Here is a 20360-nt window from a genome sequence, read left to right on the forward strand (position 1 = left end):
GATGCAAAAGGAAAAATAAAACGGGTATAAGTTAAAATGGAGCGACCAAATAGGGCGCCCCATGCAATTTTTACACTATAAATGAGATGAATGCATGTGAGTGAGAGGAATGTATTTGTTTGTCCATTTAACGTACTTTGTATTCATGTACCCAATTAATAAGTATATTAACTTATAACTTTTGAATGAATTTGTACCTTTATAAATAGAGAACTTTTGACCATGTGAATAACACACCAAGATCATTCTCCCTCATATATATTTTGTCTCTATTAGTATATTGTTCTATTGTGCTCTCATTTCTTAATACGTTATCAGCACGAGGTTCTAACCAACTGAGGTTATCTGTTTCATCTGAATTTTATCTTCTTCCTAAAAGAGGTAGTCGGTTTCTTTTCCGATTCAGGTATACATTCCTATGTTTATAACGTTTCTATTAGGATCTTCTTTAACCTGCAATTTAATTACCATATGCATAACTTGTTTTGAATATGATTATAATAATTGCATTGGTATGAAAACAATACGTTTCGGTTAAATTGTTATTTCATTATATAAACTACGAAAAAGTTTAAACCTACACATAAATAAATAAGTATTAAAATTGAATTACAATAATTAGACTAATTAAGCCCCCATCCAAATATTCTAAGAGAATATGCATTTAGAAGGAATTCTTGCAAAATTTTCAAAAAGGTTTAAATGTGTCTTCAATAAATTTATCACCTAAGTGTACAAACTAATTAATGACTTTAAAATTAACGGCTGAACTATTAGATGAATTGTATTGAATGTTGAAACTTGTCAGAATTGATATCATCTAGTTTTATGCCTACTTAGCTTATTGAAACGTATTCTAAGTAGAACAAAATTATACTTGTATATATTAATTCAACTTATTTATTTTATGGAAATATACTTACATGTCTAAAGTTTTTGTGGGTAAAATTAAACACTAATTTATTATCGTACTACACATAATTATTTGTTTGATAATTTTACATATAGAATATTAATACACGATTATGTACTGTACTGAATTGATAATAATTCTTGTCATTCTAATTTACTTATTTGTATGATAGTTTTCACTATGTCGAATTTGTCAAAACTTGAATTTATGGCACTTGACATCTTTGGGAATAACTATATGCCATGGGTACTTGATGCTGAAATTCACCTTGACGCTAAAGGTCTTGGTAACACTATTAAAGAAGGAAATGAAGCATCAAGTCACGATAAGGCGAAAGCCATGATTTTCCTTCGCCATCATCTCGATGAAGGGTTAAAAAGTGAATATTTAACCTTGAAAGATCCATTTCAATTATGGACTAGTTTGAAAGAACGATATGACCATCTAAAGGCCACAGTATTGCCAAGAGCTCGTCATGAGTGGATGCACTTACGACTACAAGATTATAAGACCATAAATAAATATAATTCTGCTGTATATAGAATAATTTCCAACTAAAATTATGTGGGGAACCTATGAATGATGAAGACATGCTGAAAAAGACTCTTTTCACTTTTCATGCCTCAAATATGGTGTTACAGCAACAATACCGTGAAAAGGGCTTTAAGAAATATTCTGAGTTAATTTCATGCCTTTTGGTGGCTGAACAACATAATGCCCTTTCAATAAAAAATTATGAAAGTTGCCCCACTGGATCAGCTCCATTTCCAGAAATGAATCTGGGAACGATAGATCCAAAGTCTGAAAAAAAGACAAAATAATTATAGTGGTTGTATAAATATACATAGGCGTGGCAAGGGGCGAAATAATAATCGCCATGGTGGTGGTCGTTATAAACAAGAGAACAATAAGGGTTCTCAGAATAATCCTTCAAAAGGCAAAGGTAATGTTTACCACCGATGTGGTATGAAAAATCATTGGACACGAATTTATCGTACACCTGAATATTTTGTCAAACTTTATCAAGCATCTATAAAAGAGAAACAAAATAAAGTTGAGACTCACTTGACTTTTCAAAATGATATTGAGGCGGCCCCTATGAATAATCATGATAAAGTTGAAGCAAACATTGCCTATAAAGATGATATTTTTGAAGGCTTTGCAGATATTATTCATTTAGAAGCTGGAGACTTCTTTGAGCATCATAACTAAAGACTTATTATTGGGAAAGAATTATAAGAATAAAAGTATTTCTTTTTATGAAGTTCATATTTTGAATAAAACTTTTCATGTTGTCATTATTTAATTTCATAAATGTTGTTTCTTTTGTTCTTAAATTTTTCAATATTACTTATGATGTATTTTTTTTTTCTTTTTCTTGAAGAATATGAAAACTTCCCAGTCTTCAATTGTCCGTATAAATAATAAAGAAAAAATATGTCTTATGGATAGTGCTACGACGCACACCATATTAAAAGATAAGAGATATTTCTCTTATTTAATTATGAAATAAGCCAATATCATAACAATATCTGGTAGTACAAATTTAATTGAGGGCTTTGGAAGAGCGACTGTATTACTATCAGGAGGAACTATATTGGCTGTTAATGATGCATTATATTGTAGTAGGTCTCAAAGAAACTTGTTGAGTTTCAAAGATATTCGCCAAAATGGCTATCATATTGAGACCACCAATGAAGGAAAGGTTGAATACCTTTATATTACTACAATAAAAGCGAAAAAGAAGTATGTGCTTGAAAAATTTCCCGCATTTTTCTCCGAATTATACTACACTAATATTAGTGAAGTTGAATAACATGCCATAGTAAACAAGGAGTTTACTAATAATTTTATTATTTAGCATGACCGGTTGGGCTATCGCGGTTATAATATGATGCGCAAAATAATTGAAAATTCACATGGTCATTCATTAAAGAACCAGAAGATTCTTCAAACTAAAGAATTCTCTTGTGCTGCATGTTCTCAAGGAAAACTGATTATTAGACCATCAGTAATTAAAGTTGGAGTTGAATCTCCTGTATTTTTTGAACGTATACAGGGTGATATATGTGGGCCCATACCCCCTCCATATGGACCATTCAAATATTATATGGTTTTGATAGATGCATCTACAAGATGGTCACATGTGTGCTTGTTATCAACCCCCAATTTGGCCTTTGCGAGGTTACTAGCTCAAATAATAAGATTAAGAGCACAGTTTCCAGATTATGCAATTATGACACTTCGCCTTGATAATGCTTGTGAATTTACGTCCCATGCCTTTAATGAGTATTGCATATCAACTGGGATAACAATTGAGCATCCAGTTGCTCATGTTCATACTCAAAATGGTCTAGCGGAATCATTGATCAAACGCCTCCAATTAATTGCTAGACCAATGCTTATGAGAAAAAAACTTCCCATTTCGGCATGGGGGCATGCTATATTGTATGCAGCAGCTCTTGTGCGGATCAGACCCATAAGTTATCATAAAGTCTCCCCAATACAATTGGCTTTTGGTCAGGAGCCAAATATTTTCCATCTTAGAATATTTGGATGTGCAGTATATGTTCCAATTGCTCCACCACAACGCACAAAGATGGGACCCCAAAGAAGATTGGGGATATATATTGGGTATGAATCTCCTTCTATTATAAAATATTTGGAACATATAACTGGAGATTTATTTACAGCAAGATTTGTTGATTGTCATTTTGATGAATCAGTTTACCCAATATTAAGGGGAGAAAATAAACAGCTGCAAAAAGAGATAGATTGGAATGCATTATCACTATCTTATTTAGATCCTCGAACAAATCAATGTGAATACGAGGTTCAAAAGATAATTTATTTGTAAAATATTGCAAATCAACTACTTGATGCATTTACTAACCTACCAATGGTGACTAAGTCACATATTCCACTGCTAATGCTCCTATTCGAATTGATGTCCCGGTTGGACAATCTATATGTTACACCCCATGTTTTCGTACGTGAAAGTACGCCATAAATAAATTAATGGAAGCTCGAAAATGAGATGTTATATCCCGCATTTTCGTACGTTAAAGTTTCATCATAAGTTAATCAACGAAAGTTCAGGAATGAGATTATTTTGGGATTAAAAGTATTACACTATTTCAAACAAGTGATGAATAAATTCGTCATGGTAATAATGGAAAGCTTCAGTAAGATAAACTTTGCAATATCAACATTATCAATTGTTCATATTTTAAGAAACACCTTCAAGCAAAATCAAAGTGGGGTCCATACCTAAGGATTTAATACTTCTCTAATTCACTTTGTCTATAAGATAATTTTGATTGAGCTCCCAAATGTGGCAGCCCACTATGCCATATAATGACTCTTGAATTAAGTGGAAAGGTGATACATTTTAAAGAAGATATATGACACCAAGTCTTGAAATGTGGGGCCTACACCACCAAGACTTAAAATCCATCTCTTAATTCAAACTAAAGATGTATTACATCTATGTGAAAGGCTTCAGCAAGGTGAACTTCATTAGCAACGTGAGTGCTTAAATTAAAAATAGACAACTTAGTAACATTCTGCTTCAACAAGTATTCAAGCAAAAATTCCTTAAGCATCTTGGCAACGCAATTCACTTCAATAAAGGTCATGAAAGATTTTGATCAAATTCATTTGAGAAAGATATCATACGAATCTGCTATGGCAAATTGCTTCAACAAAATTCATACGAGACTACGTAATGTAATAGCAACGGGATTTGCAATTCTAAGAGAGTACGGTACAATTTTTCTCAAGAACATCATACGGATTTTTTCCTACTTCGAACCGACATTATGTATTTTCGCAAAAGATATGTGTTAGAGGGATCGTCAAGAGGATCGGTCCAGGTATGTTAAGGCTATCCCTTCTTTCTTTTTGGCATAATCCAAATAATACAAACGAAACGAGCAAAATACGCAACTTTCATAAATGACTCTATTCATAGAAATACTAGGGGTGTCTATATTCTTGATTCCCTATATGAATTATTATTATATCCTCTATTTATGGGTCTCAGAAAAATACGTATTTGATAGAGTTTGTCCGAAAGGCATATTGATTTTATGATATTCGAGAAATCTTATTGACGTATTTCTTATGCATTTCATGCATTTATACATGTACATTGACCCATGACCAGAAGGAGTTATATACGCATCTATCTATATATATATGTATATGGGATATGGGAAAAAGGTTACGGCGTTATATACGCACCACCACCTGATCAGCTGGTATACGTTGATGATTTGCCAACAGTGGCCGAGATGATATGATGGGATGCCCTAAGAGGCTTGATGATGTTATGAACACATATACCTATACATGGTATGACAGTTATACGCATATGCATGTCATTATAATAATAAATGATTCAGAGAGCTATTCAAACTAACATGTTGAGTCTTTTACTCCATGTTTCTCTCATGCCTGTTATTTACTAATTTTTATTCCTTATATACTCGGTACATTATTTTTACTGACGTCCCTTTTGCCTGGGGACGCTGTGTTTCATGCTCGCAAGTTCCGTTAGACAGGATGAGAGTCCTCCAAGTAAGCTATCAGCTCAGCGGAAGGTGTTGGTGCACTCCATTTGTTTCGGAGTTGCTATTTGGTCAGTATGATTAGAACATGTGTTGATTGGTATGGCGGGGCTCTGTCTCGATGTTTATGAACTCTTAGAGGCTTGTAGACAGATGTCATGCATATGAAAGATTATATGGCCTTGTCGGCCTCTGTTCAGTGTAAGAGTGCTCATTTTGGCCTTATAGGCCCTAATGTCTTAAGTATAAGTTGGTATTTTATGTTGTATTCTACTTATCTCACGGCAGCCTCTACGGCTCAGTTATCTATGATAGTATGATTCGAAAAGATATGTTATGTTGGTACTCAATTGAGTAAGGTACCGGGTGCCCATCACAGCCCATTGGTTTGGGTCGTGACAAAAGTGGTATCAGAGCAATTCTGTCCTAGGGAGTCTTCAAGTCGTGTCTAGTAGAGTCTTATTTATCGGTGTGTTGTGCACCACACTTATAAGAAGGAGGCTACATGGCATTTAGGACTGTAACTATTTCTTCTTACTCTAGATCGTGTGGTAGAGCTCACTTGTAAGAATTCAGATTCCAAAATTCTATTTTATTCGTAATAAGATGATACTTACATCTAGCAAGACGATTAGTAAGAGATATAGCTGTGGAAGAGTTGAGTCAGAGGAAATCGATTTTGCATCATGCTTATGATGGATAAATATGAGGTATTCAGCAGATCATATGTATACTAAGATGTGTAAGATTCTTGATAAAGATCCCTAAGGCAAGAATATCCATCCACTCTTATGGTAAAAAGGAATAAGAGAATTGAAAGGTAGACACAAGTTTCAACAAGTAAAAGAAGCAAGGTGAAGAAGGGTACGATGTACCCAGTTAATGAAGGTTAACAGTTTTTACAACTCAAGCAAAGAAATATAAGCATTCCGAGTTACTTTCAATAGTAACGGAGTTATACACAATTAGCCACACCCATCTCAATTATACCTTTGGGAGCTGACAGGTGTAGTTTAAGAGAAGGAAGGAATATCAGGATCCGGCTGGGGTTAGAGTAATCCAAAATAGTGAATGGATTGTTTGTGTTAGTTGACATTTCCGAAGGATATTGCAAATGTGATAATAGATCTCCTTGTGAGACACCCAGATGGTGCACTCTAAAATAGTACAACTAGATATGACTACTACAAGGATAGCTACCGGAAGCCTTGAAGGGATAAATATTGCCTTAGTGTGGCTCCCGTCCCTAGTAGAGCGAGAATGTTAGGCAACCCGAAGAGCTAGGGGATGGAGCAAGGAGAGCTAAAAGCAAAAGAATGTCTTGTTGGAATTTTCAAAATAAAGTGATATACAGAGATGTTAGTAGAGAAGTAAGAAGAGAGTTAATGAAGCATTATGAGTAAGATATGATACATGCATGAAAACGATAAATAAAAAAAAAATGACAGTATAACAGAGTCTATAGTTAAGAAAAGGAAGAGACGAGAGGTGACAGGCCTTGAGACAACAAAAGAGTATAGGCCATAAAGTCATATCCTTATTTCAAGAAATAAGTTCGTGATTCCAACGCGACTACCAGAAGGAAAGTTAGACCCCGGAGTAATAGAAATCAGTATGGGTTGGTGAACAAGATAAACTAAACATGAATTAGGGACTGAGTGATTTGAGAATGGTCGACATCATAAGAATTACATATTTCGTTCTAGCGATAATAGAATGGACAACAAAAGAAGATTCATGAGAAATTCAGAGAATAATCATTCAGGAAGACGCTTCCCTAAAGCAAGCAATGTGAGTAAAGTTAAGCTTAAGGGACTGTATGTGCTAGTTATACTAAGTTTCACCCTCACGAGTAAGAAAATTTGTTATCCTTGGTACAGAAGGATTACCGCGAGGCGAGTAAGGATCATCGATGATGTGAAAAGAGACCAAAGATGAAGAGGTAAAACATCTATACGTAGATCATTGTAGCACTAAATCTTAGTGCTCCCCTAAAAGGGGGAATATGGTGTGATGTGGCATTAAGTCAGAATTAAGTGGTTCTAGTAACTATGGAATGGTAAAGGAAGAATGCGATAAAATGAGAAAGGAATGAGATTGCAATTATCCAAATCCTACCGATATGCTACGATTCTAAAACATTATGCAAGCACGCCGTCAAGGAAAGGAAGTAAGGGTTCCTGCCCGGGATGTTATTGATAAAAAAAGGAACTAGTGCGAGAGGTAAGTTAAGACAAAGGAAATAAGCCAAGAAAGATTACGCGGAATATTGATATGAGAATGGGCCAATGAGTAGTTAGTAGTTGATTCAGGAAGAGCCTAGTTAATGGATAGACAAGAGGACACAGACAAATCAGCAGATCGTGCAAGATAAACATAGTAAAACCCAATATACTGAATTCAGCCTCGCAGAAATGACATTGCAATACTTGAGAAATATTCAGATAAGAGTTGGGGTAGTTAAAGGTACCATATGAGTATTACGGAAATAAAAGAGAATTCCACTGGGAAGACAGTCAAAATATCAATTCAGAAGCAACCCTACAAGCACAAGGGCATGGAAGTAAGCAATGACGGATAATTATAGGCGAGGATGGACATCAAAAATTCTGTCAAGTATAAAATGTAATAAGCTCGCAGCTTTACAAGAGTCAGAGGGTCCTCCCTAAGTACTACAATGAAAGACTAGCTGAATAAACAAGGAAAACGGCTTCAACCTAAGCATAGTAACTTGAAGATGAAAAGGCCATGTAAAACAGTCTCGCCACAACGTTGTATGCACTCTATAATAAAGCGGCACCTACCATGGCTAATGAACGGGGAGTAAAAAAAATCAAAAGTAATATTCGAGACCATATGAATTGCACAAAATTCCGACATGCATGGGAACTAAGATAAGCTAAGTTTGCACGCAACAATTGGCAGAACGACCAGGAGAAGCAATAGCTTATGTTTAAAGAAAGCTGAGAAGGAACAAAAGGAATTATTTAATCAATGATCCAGAGTTAGTTACGTTATAAATGCACTTAAGATTTTGGATTATTATCCATGCAGCATATATGCTGCCAATCATATAGCGTAAAAGACTCTCGTATAAATTAAACGAAAGAATTGAGCCTAGGGCATAGACAAAGGATTGAATTGTTAGAAGATTGTGTCATGGATATTTCATAGCGCCCATGAAAGGCTAAAGTAATAACTAATACCAGGAGCCGCATATCGGAAGATAGCTTAAGCCTACATGAAGGCTGATCAGAAGGAAGAAAAAACTAAAGAGTTACATCAACTAAGTAAATCGGGAGTCTGATTATTGGACCCAAAAAATTATAGACCTCGCGATTGAGAACATTGCAGGATCACTCTTAAACATCAGAGGTACAAGAGAGATAGTACAATAGCCATATTCCATAACGGCTCTACGATAAAGACAGTCATAAGAGTACCAGCCTCATAATAAGTTAGTATGAAGCTCTCACCGGATTGGGTATGCACCAAAGGTGCAAGTATTATAATAGAGCTTCAAGTTGTGGATGTAAATTATACCTATGTGGAAGGAAGGTTATGAAAGAGATAAAAGATGTGATGCGAGATTTTAAGGCAAGTAAGGTAAATGAAGGTTATGAATAGTTCATACTTCAGATAGAAGGCTAGAAGCGCTGGGATTCAGTATCCAGGAATGATAGCAGCGTCGGCCGTGGCATACCTTCCAGCCTATGGCTTTTAGGTATCGAGAAGTCTAATTAAGAGAGTAAAGAAGAGTTAGAGATGATGTGATGTCTCGCTTGATGTTCTAGAATAACATAAGGAAATCTGTGGTGCAAGTAAGTTGAAGGAAGATTACGAGTAGTATAAACGAATATATGTAGGTCACAAGCTAAAGTGTGGTATAGTGACTAGGTTTTAGGAAGACATGAATAAGGATAAGAAAGGGCGAGTGAGAAGGTGACGAGAATGGATAAGTCCTTGGGATTAAGCCCATGAAAACAAGAGAGCTTATGGTTTCTCTAAGTAATAGAAAGCTCAGTATAGCCTGAATGAACTCAAAGGAGTCTAAGACTAGTAGCATTTAGAAGAAATTGAATACTGCCCTGGTAGTAGAATGAGGGTGTAATTGTGATAGATGGAGGATGGCATTTGGGCCTTCGATTGAGTTATGATTTCATGAATTGTACAGGATTAAAATACCCACGTAAGGTGAATCACATTGGGATGCTATGAAATACGGTTATGGAAGTATAGTATCGCCCCTAGGTGGATCAGTCTAATTACTTCAAATGTTCCACGATGCAACATAAGCCCTAGTGGCAAGGTATTACGTAAGAAGTTTCAAATTATCAGTGGTATATTGTAGATCAATATTGAGGTGAATCAACAATGTATGGACAAAAGTCACAAAGTATGAGATGAGATTAGGTTGTCATTCTTAAGATGAACAGTAATGAGGAAGCATTAAAGGACTTAGATTTATACACATGGGATTATCAACGAAAGTAACCTGGAGTTCAGTAGCAGACCTCAGTAACGATAAATCGAACTAAGAGTTATGGTATAGTATGACCTACCTAGATGTAGTAAAGTCATACGAATAGATAACCGGGTCTATGAAATAAGATATAGCAATATTCGTAAGTTCAACAAAGTATCGAGGAAAAAACTTCAGTATACCTATAGATGCCCAGAGAGACATATTATCAAGCTCTGTATATGCTTACAAAGTGAGGCCTAGAGATTGACTAAAAACTAAATAAAAAAGGAGAGAAGAGTCGCATAGGCGCACACACAAGGAAAAAGTCGTACAGGCTGCATGACAAAAGAGAGCAAGAGTTACGAAATTGGAAGAATTCTGACCATAGACCGTGCTGTGAGAAAGAGGCCTAAAGGGGGGAATGCCCTGGCCTTTGGATTTATTCAAAGAACAGTTGTCTAAATGGCAAGAAGAGTATTAAAGTATTCACAAGAGTTATGGGTTACGAAAATGATAAGTGCATCAGTCAACATTCGAGGACGAATGTTCCAAAGGGGGGATTGACATTACACCCCATGTTTTCTTACGTGAAAGTACGCCATAAATAAATTAATGAAAGCTCGGAAATGAGATGTTACATTCGCATTTTCGTATGTTAAAGTTTCGTCGTAAGTTAATCGACGTAAGTACATGATTGAGATTATTTTGGGATTATAAGTATTACACTATTTCAAACAAGTGATGAGTACATTAGTCAAGGTAATAATGGAAAGCTTCAGGAAGATAAACTTTCCAATATCAGCGTTATCAATTGTTCAGATCTTAAGAAAAAACTTCAAACAAAATCAAAGTGGGGTCCATACCTATGGATTTAATACTTCTCTAATTCACTTTGTCTATACGATAATTTTGATTGAGCTCCCAAACATGGCAGCCCACTATGCCATATAATGACTCTTGAATTAAGTGGAAAGGTGGCACATTTTAAAGAAGATATGTGACACCAAGTATTGAAAAGTGGGGCCCACACCACCAAGACTTAAAATCCACCTCTTAATTCAAACTAAAGATGCATTACATCTATATGAAAGGCTTCAGCAAGGTGAACTTCATTAGCAACGTGAGTGCTTGTATTAAAAATAGGCAACTTAGTAACATTCTGCTTCAACAAGAATTCAAGAATTCAAGCAAAAATTTCTTAAGCATCTTGGCAACGTAATTCACTTCAAAAAAGGTCATGAAATATTTTGATCAAATTCATTTGAGAAAGATATCATACGGATCTGCTATGGCAAATTGTTTCAACAAAATTCATACAATACTACGTAATGTAATAGCAACGGGATTTGCAATTCTAAGAGAGTATAGTACAATTTTTCTCAAGAACATCATACGGATTTTTTCCTACTTCGATCCGGCGTTACGTGTTTTCGCAAAAGACATGTGTTAGAGAGATCGTCAAGAGGATCGGTACAGGTATGTTAAGGCTATCCCTTCTTTCTTTTTGGCATGATCCAAATGATACAAACGAAACGAGTAAAATACGCAACTTTCATAAATGACTCTATTCATAGAAATACTAGGGGTGTCTATATTCTTGATTCCCTATGTGAATTATTATTATATCCTCTATTTATGGGTCTCAGAAAAATACGTATTTGATAAAGTTTGTCCGAAAGGCATATTGATTTTATGATATTCGAGAAATCTTGTTGACGTATTTCTTATGCATTTCATGTATTAATACATGTACATTGACCCATGACCAAAAGATATTATATATATGGAAAAAAGGTTACGGCATTATATACGCACCACCACCTGATCAGCTGGTATACGTTGATGATTTGCCAACAGTGGCCGAGATGATATGATGGGATGCCCTAAGAGGCTTGATGATGTTATGAACACATATACCTATGCATGGTATGACAGTTATACGCATATGCATGCCATTATAATAATAAATGATTCAGAGAGCTATTCAAACTAACATGATGAGTCTTTTACTCCATGTTTCTCTCATGTCTGTTATTTACTAATTTTTATTCCTTATATTCTCTGTACATTATTTGTACTGACGTCACTTTTGCCTGGGGATGCTGTGTTCCATGCTCGCAAGTTTCGTTAGACAGGATGAGAGCCCTCCAAGTAGACTATTAGCTCAGTGGAAGGTGTTGGTGCGCTCCATTTGCTTCGGAGTCGCTATTTGGTCAATATGATTAGAACATGTGTTGATTGGTATGGCGGGGCTCTGTCCCGGCCTTTAAGAAGTTTATGAACTCTTAGAGGCTTGTAGAGAGATGTCATGTATATGAAAGATTGTATGGCCTTCTCGGCCTATGTTCAGTGTAAGAGTGCTCATTTTGGCCTTGTAGGCCCGTATGTCTTAAGTATAAGTTGGTATTTTATGTTGTATTCTACTTATTTCATGGCAGCCTCTACGGTTCAGTTATCTATGATAGTATGATACGAAAAGATATGTTATGTTGGTACTCGGTTGAATAAGGTACCAGGTGCCCATCACAGCCCATCGGTTTGGGTCGTGACACTATAAATGCAAATGAGTCTAAACCACGCTTGAAATGTGGTAGACCAATTGGTTCCAAAGATAAAAAAACCCTCGAAAGAGAAAAGGAGCAAATGATCTAGGAGATCATATTATAGAGGTAATTGCTCAAAAAGAGCCATGTGATATAACAAATGATAAGACCTCAGAGGAGGTTCAAGTACCTAAAAATAATAAGAATGTAGAGATCTCAATAAGTTATGTCTCTACGGCAAAAAGGTGGAACCGAAATAATATTATTGTCGACAATATTTTTGCTTATAATATTATTGTTGAAATAATTTAACAAGATGAGGATCGTGAACCAAGTTGTGTCAATGAATGTAGACAGAATGGAAAGATGCTATCTAGGCAGAATTAGCGTCACTTGAAAAACGTGAAGTATTCGGACGTATAGTCCGAACACCTAAAGGAATAAAGCCAGTGGGATACAAATGGGTTTTTGTGCGAAAATAAAATGATAAAAATGAAGTCGTTAGATATAAAGCACGACTTGTGGCACAAGAATTTTCGCAAAGACCTAGCATTGATTATATGGAGACATATTCTCCTGTGGTGGATGCAATCACTTTCAGGTATCTTATAAATTTGGCAGTCCATGAAAAACTTGATATGCGTCTAATAGATGTTGTCACAACCTATTTGTATGGCACATTATACAATGAAATTTATATGAAAATACTTGAAGGGCTCAAAGTTCCTGAAACTAATAAAAGTTTTTGGAAAACTTATTCAATAAAGCTTTAAAAATCCTTATATGGATTGAAACAATCACGGCGAATGTGGTATAATCGCCTGAGTGAGTATTTACTGAAAGAAGGGTATAAGTATGATCCAATTTGTCCTTGTGTATTTATAAGAAAGTCTGGATCTGAATTTGTTATAATCGTTGTGTATATTAATGATCTAAATATCATTGGAACTCCTGGGGAACTTTCAAAAGCAGTAGACTGTTTGAAGAAAGAGTTTGAAATGAAAGATCTTGGAAAGACAAAATTTTGTCTTGGTTTACAAATTTAGCATATGAAAGATGGAATTTTTGTCCATCAATCAACTTATACCGAAAAGATCCTAAAGTAGTTTTATATGGATAAAGCACATTCATTGAGTACTCTGATGGTTGTGAGATCACTTGATATAAATAAAGATCCATTTCGACCTAATGAAAATGATGTAGAGCTTCTTGGTGATTAAACTCCATATCTTAGTGCAATTGGGGCACTAATGTATCTTGCAAATAATACTCGACCAGATATAACTTTTGCAGTAAGTTTATTAGCAAGATTTAGTTCCTTTCCAACAACAAGACACTAGAATGGTGTTAAGCATATTTTTAGATACCTCCGAGGTACTATTGATATGAGATTATTTTATTCTTATGAGTCCGATTCACAGTTAATTGGTTATGCAGATGCAGGTTATTTGTCTGACCCACATAAAGCCCGATCTCAAACATGTTATCTATTTACTTGTGGGGATATAGTTATTTCATGGCGTTCAACAAAACAAACTTTAGCTGCTACATCTTCAAATCATGCAGAGATAATAGTTATTCATGAAGCTAGTCGAAAATGTGTATGGTTGAGATCAATGACTCAACATATTCAACAATTGTGTGGTCTTTCTTTAAAAACGAAGATTCCAACGATATTGTATGAAGACAATGATGCTTGCATAGCTCAACTTAAATGAGGACATATCAAAGGAGACAGAACAAAGCATATTTCACCAAAGTTCTTTTTCACACACGATCTTCAGCAAAATGGTGAGATAGATGTTCAACAAATCCGTTCAAATGACAATCTAGCAGATTTATTCACTAAGGCATTACCAACATCAACATTTGAGAAACTGAGACATAAGATTGGAATGCGTCGTCTCCGAGATATCAAATAAAGCTTTCATCAGGGGGAGTATAATACGCGTTGTACTCTTTTTTCCTTAACCAAGGTTTTGTCCCAATTGGGTTTTCTTGGTAAGGTTTTTAATGAGGCAACACTAAATGCGTATTACAAGATATGTGTACTCTTTTTCCTTCATTAGGCTTTTTCCCACTGGATTTTCCTAGTAAGGTTTAAACGAGACACATTATCTTTTAAATGGACATCCAAGGAAGAGTGTTATAAATGAGATAAATGCATGTGAGTGAGAGGAATGCATTTGTCTGTCTATTTAACGTACTTTGTATTCATGTACTCAATTATGAAGTACATTAACTTATAACATGTACCTTTATAAATAGGGAAATTTTGACCCTATGAATAACACACCAAGATCATTCTCCCTCATATATATTTTGTCTCAATTAGTATATTGTTTTATTGTGCTCTCATTTATTAACATTGCATAAGTTTTAGCGATCGAGTTACCTGATTTTTGTGATAATAAAAAAATAGTAGATATATGATAAAATATTTAAGGTGTGCAAACTAGTCCAACACTATCGAACAAAAATATATAACAAATATTGGGCGACTAAAAACAACTACCCTTCTCAAGTCTAAGGTATATAAGTTAACTATGCATGTATATTTTACAACATGAAATGACAATCGTATATAAGGTGACTCATTATTATAAGGGAGGCACGTGCCTAATATTGCAATGCACCTGCCCATTTGTGTAGGGTACCTAACTATTATTTAATTTATTAATTAAAAAGTGACGGAGTGCTAAATTGCAAAAGTTGGTGAGTTTGTTAGATTAATAGGAGAAGAGAAACCCACATCAGAAGTGCAAAGAATAAATTTGTCTTTTTAAAGTGTTGTTAATCACCAATTCCACATTAATCATGTGCACGTCTGTCATCAAGTGAGATGGGCTGGCACTTGAGATTTGAAATTATGATACTTTATTACTATTATATTGCTTAATTGGAACATGCTTTATTTAAAGTGATTAAATAAAATGTGCTGACAAGATAGCAATAATAAGAAAGGCGTTGTCGGATATCCATTGCTCACTTAAGTTTCTTTCTTTAGGGCCTTTAAAGTCGTTATCGGACTCTTCTTATGCTTTCTTTTAATGGGCTTGGACTATGTATCCGGAACAATCTCAATATATATGGCACAAGACAATTCTCCATACGGAAAAGGGTCAAAATTATTCTCAAACTATCGAAAATAGTTCAAATATACCCTCCGTTTGTTTTTTGTACCAAATTTGTCCTTGCCGTCTAAAAATTACACCATTATTGCCCTAAAAACTAACGGCTGTCACATCATTTTTTGGACATACTTAAATATTACGGTAAAAGAGTCAAAATTGCTCTCAAACTATCAAAAATAGCTCAATTATATCCTCTATTTTGTGTTTGGTACCAAATATGTCCTTGACGTCTAAAAATTGGACCATTACTACCCTAAAAACTAATGGTCGCCACATAAGCTCATGTGAACAACAAAAGTCTATCTCCAACAGACGGTCCTCCATCTTGACAAAAGCCCCAACAGATAAAATTTCTTTTTCCATTTTCATTCGTTGACTCATCGAAGTGTTGCTCCTTCCAAATAATTAAAGCTACACCAATCTTATTATGAGAAATCTAGTTGGGCTATTATTAAGATTTACAAATCTATAAAAAAAAATCAATATACTATACAAGAAATAAAATACCAACTTTTATCACTTAAAATCATAAATCTTATCACAAAAATAGTAGGGAACAACAAAAGTTGTATATCCAAGCTCATATCTCAAAAAGGTCATAAATTAGTTGTAGAGATATATCCTTTTATAAATAACTCTCATAAAAAACTCGAAAACCATTAGAATGAAACCATCTTCTAAAATATTATACCCTTCCACTTCCAGCCTTCATCAAAAGAAAAGAAAAGAAGACCGACCGCAAATAAGACCTAGACCCAAAACCTCATAAAAAGATACATTTTTTAGATACCACCTAATCCTTCCCCTCTTCACTGGCCTAGCTAGCAGGCCACCTGAAGTGCTTCACTACGCCTTCACGAGAAATACAGCAACCCTTCGCATAAAATGGAGAAAGAATTTTTATCTGTGGGGGCTTTTGTCAAGATAGAGGATCGTCTGTTGGAAATAGACTTTTGTTGTTCACATGAGCTTTTGTGACGACTGTTAGTTTGTAGGGCAGTAATGGTCCAATTTTTAGACGTCAAGGACATATTTGGTACCAAACACAAAACGGATGATATAATTGAGCTATTTTCGATAGTTTGAGGGCAATTTTGACTCTTTTTCTGTAATATTTAAGTATGTCCAAAAGATGATGTGGCAACCGCTAGTTTTTAGGGCAATAATGGTCCATTTTTTAGAAGGCGAGGACAAATTTGATACCAAAAATAAACGGAGGGTATATTTGAGCTATTTTCGATAGTTCGAGGACAATTTTGATCATTTTTTGTTGTATATCTAGGCCGGACTGAGATTGGGTAACTTTACGTCTTACGGTAGTTCTTGTGTATTTTGCCAAATTTTAAAGACACGTGTTTCTTTAGGGCTCGTTTGGTTAGAGGGATAAGTGAGAATTAATTTCGGGATTAAATTTGAGATGAGTTTATTTCGGGATTAGTTCCTATTGAGATTAGTTATTTCAGGATTATAGTATTTTTTATATCCATGAAAGAGTAAATAACTAATTCCAAAATATTTAACAAGAGATAACTCGTTTCTCGAACAAACGACCCCTTAGAGTAGTCCAAAGGAGAAAAATCAGAATCAATTGTTTTTCATATCTAGAGGCACGAGCAAATGGTCAAATAAGTTGTGCCATATATAGTTCATGCACCACGACGCTTTTGAAAGTTGCAGAGCCACCCAGTTGGAATTCTTTTTTATGGTCGGTCCAATCGTCTGCATTTAATAATTTTATATTGTTAATTAACGCTTTTGTTGCTACTGGCACTTTTATTTTTATTTAATTGCTAGAGTGACCTTTTTTAGAAACTTTCAAGTTCAGATAATTAAATTTTTTTTCCATCCAAATTAAAGCTCAATATGTTAAAAGTTAATGGGCCTTTTCGTAAATTGAAATAAATTACAAATTGCAGCCAATGAGGAAGTCCTATCCGAGAGAATATAAATACGGGAGAGGACCAAATTAACAGGTTTAGGTCACCATCGAAATAGTCTTCTGTAAAGTTAGCATTTTCTTCTGCTTCCCCGTTTTTCTATGGCTTCTTCCACCCTTAACCGTTGGCTGAGGCCCGAGGTCTGTTTTTTCTCCTTACAAATACTTGATTTCCCCCCCCCCCCTCATTTGCCCTGTAAATCGAAGATTTTGTTTATGGATCAATTTGGGGATTTTTGTTTTCGGGTTTGCTATTAATTTATGATCAGATCTCAATTACTGAAGATGTTATTTTTATGGTGGCACAGGTGTATCCACTTTTTGCAGCCGTAGGCGTTGCTGTAGGGATCTGTGGAATGCAATTGGTTCGTAATATCTGCGGCAACCCTGAAGTCAGGTACCCCTTCTAAGACTTCTATCCTCTGTTCACTCTTTATATATTTTCGTTTATGCCTTGTCTAATTTGTTGTATATATGATTCATTCAACCTCAATTGGACTTCTATCCTCTGTTCACTCTTTATATATTTTCGTTTATGCCTTGTCTAATTTGTTGTATATATGATTCATTCAACCTCAATTGGATAAGTAAATAAAGAGTATGATTGATAAATTATCATTTTAGATCCAGTGTTTGCTAGACTTTTTTTTATCTGTTCAAAAACTTCTATGTCAGTGTTGGAGTTATTTATTAGTATTGGAATAAATTAGGTCCGCCTAGTTAGATCGGACATGAATATAGAGATTTCGTATGACCCGGCATCCAAATAGCTTAGAGTTAAGGCTTAGTTGAGTGATCAATTTGGGGATTCAGGATTTGATTTACTGGGTTCAAGATTTATTATTTGGATTTATTTAGTGGCTTCTTAAACAAATACTAATACAATGCCCGAGCCAAAGTTACTTGTTTTAAACTAACCCAAAGGGGTCGGTTTTGTTGGGAAACAAGTTATCTCAGGATTAATAATCCTGGCATTATTATCCCACCCTCCCTTCCGTAGGGATAAAAATAACAAGTTATTCCGAGACTAGTTATACCGCGATTTTATTCCAACTAAACGTGGGATAAACTCTTTTCAAATTTAATTACAGAATTAATAATACCAAAAGAGCCCTACGTCAGTGTTGTCAAAGGCTCATTTGAGGCGCACTTAAGCCCTGAAGCTCAAAAAGGCTCCGGGTATGCGCTTCGCCTCACTTAGGCTGCGCTTCAGGTGTGCGCCTCATTGCCTATAAGTTCTATTTTTAATAAAGCGGTACAAAACACTAAATATGATTGGTGAAAAGATATATTAATTTTTGAGGAAATCATTATGTGCTTTCTTGCATTACATATATGTTTTTATTTTTTTCTTCGTTGCGCCTTTTTTTTACTAAAGCCCACACTTTAATTGCGCTTAGCTTAAGTGTCTTGAACAATTTTCAACTATAGGATAAATAAGGAAAGGCTCTAGAATGTAACTGGTAGGACTTCTAGAGCATCAATTGAGGTTACAAATCTCTCTTTTGTGAGACCTTGAAAAGGAAGAAGGAAAACCTGGTAAAATTGGTCTTCTCAATGGATATTGCCTTTTTGGTTCAATTTTTTTGTTTGTTGGTAGTAGAAATTAAATCTGTTGACCAACTGGTATGACATCTACGCAATGAAAAGTACCCAACTTTAAGTTGTGTTGTACTAGATTGCATCTTTCTACCCGTGACAGAGTCCGGAATACAGTGAAGGAGACTATAAAAAGTATGAATGTCACACCTGAGATTAGAACGTGCAGTGTAAATTAATTGTTGAGCCACTTTTGCCACTATATTGGAAGCTTCTCTTGTGTCGAGGCCTAGGGGATTCCCAATTTATCTATTTTTTAGAATATTTGTACCCTATTTGCACAATACTGTTTTTCGATACAAAGGAGTCAATTGAACCCTCTACCGACATGTAGCTCTGTTACTACAACCCCCCAACGAAAAAGAAAGTAAACAGTGAAAAAATGCATTAATTTTTCATTTAACAGTCAGTACTTAGTTTAACTGATATCTTCGTGTTTGCAAAAAATTCAGGGTGACCAAGGAAAACAGGGCAGCAGGGGTACTGGACAATTTTTCAGAAGGGGAGAAATATGCTGAGCATGCTCTTAGGAAGTTTGTCCGAAACAAGTCTCCGGAGATTATGCCATCTATCAACGGCTTCTTTAGCGATCCAAAGTGAAGTTTGACATGGATTAACATCATTATTCTTTGTCTTTTCCATTGAAAAAGATAACTTGAAATGCATTTTTATGGCCTGTTTTGGGCCTAAAAATATTGAAAGAAAAATAAATGTAATTTCATATACAAGTTCCTCCCTCGTAACAGGGCACATCTTTGCATATACTATTTGTCAGTTGTTTTTTTATTTCTGGAAAATTGTTCATGTCCTATCATGAATGAATAGCATTATTTTGAATTTGGCTCTTTAGACATTCTGGTGTTGATCAAAGTGTGCTACCAGTTACCGCATCAAGAGTTCAAATGAAGCACTTGGGATAAATTTATGAATGACCACAAGTCTATGTATTGAATGAATTAACATAATTTGTGCTTGTACATAAGTATATCCAGAAATATGATCAAGATCACGGACCTTGAACTCGTTAGGCTTGATAATCTGTCAAACTCACTTAAAGGTTGCAAATAATGTAACTTGAAAGGTATACCCATTCTGCAAAATGTGCATGTATGAGAAGCTCGTTTAAGCTCAAGGAATGACTCTTGGCAAATCCCGTCTCAACTTGAATCTCCATATCAAATATAAGTTGGCCAACATAG

At 35.1% G+C, this 20360-nt stretch overlaps 2 protein-coding genes across 2 annotated transcripts; both read left to right on the plus strand.

Annotated features, from left to right (window-relative positions):
- The first annotated feature begins 1093 nt into the window (after positions 1 to 1093).
- Positions 1094 to 2125, plus strand: LOC138905266 (uncharacterized). Its single transcript, XM_070193772.1, has 3 exons — positions 1094 to 1369; positions 1456 to 1712; positions 1762 to 2125. Exons 1-3 carry the CDS (start codon positions 1094 to 1096, stop codon positions 2123 to 2125), a joined length of 897 nt encoding a protein of 298 aa, XP_070049873.1.
- Positions 2126 to 17392: 15267 nt separating this feature from the next.
- On the plus strand, positions 17393 to 20012 carry LOC104108174 (uncharacterized). The gene is made up of 3 exons (XM_009617162.4): positions 17393 to 17703; positions 17871 to 17959; positions 19614 to 20012. Exons 1-3 carry the CDS (start codon positions 17665 to 17667, stop codon positions 19759 to 19761), a joined length of 276 nt encoding a protein of 91 aa, XP_009615457.1. The 5' UTR covers positions 17393 to 17664; the 3' UTR covers positions 19762 to 20012.
- Positions 20013 to 20360: the final 348 nt, after the last annotated feature.

The sequence above is a fragment of the Nicotiana tomentosiformis genome, chromosome 2 (assembly GCF_000390325.3).
Source record: "Nicotiana tomentosiformis chromosome 2, ASM39032v3, whole genome shotgun sequence".
NCBI lineage: Eukaryota > Viridiplantae > Streptophyta > Magnoliopsida > Solanales > Solanaceae > Nicotiana > Nicotiana tomentosiformis.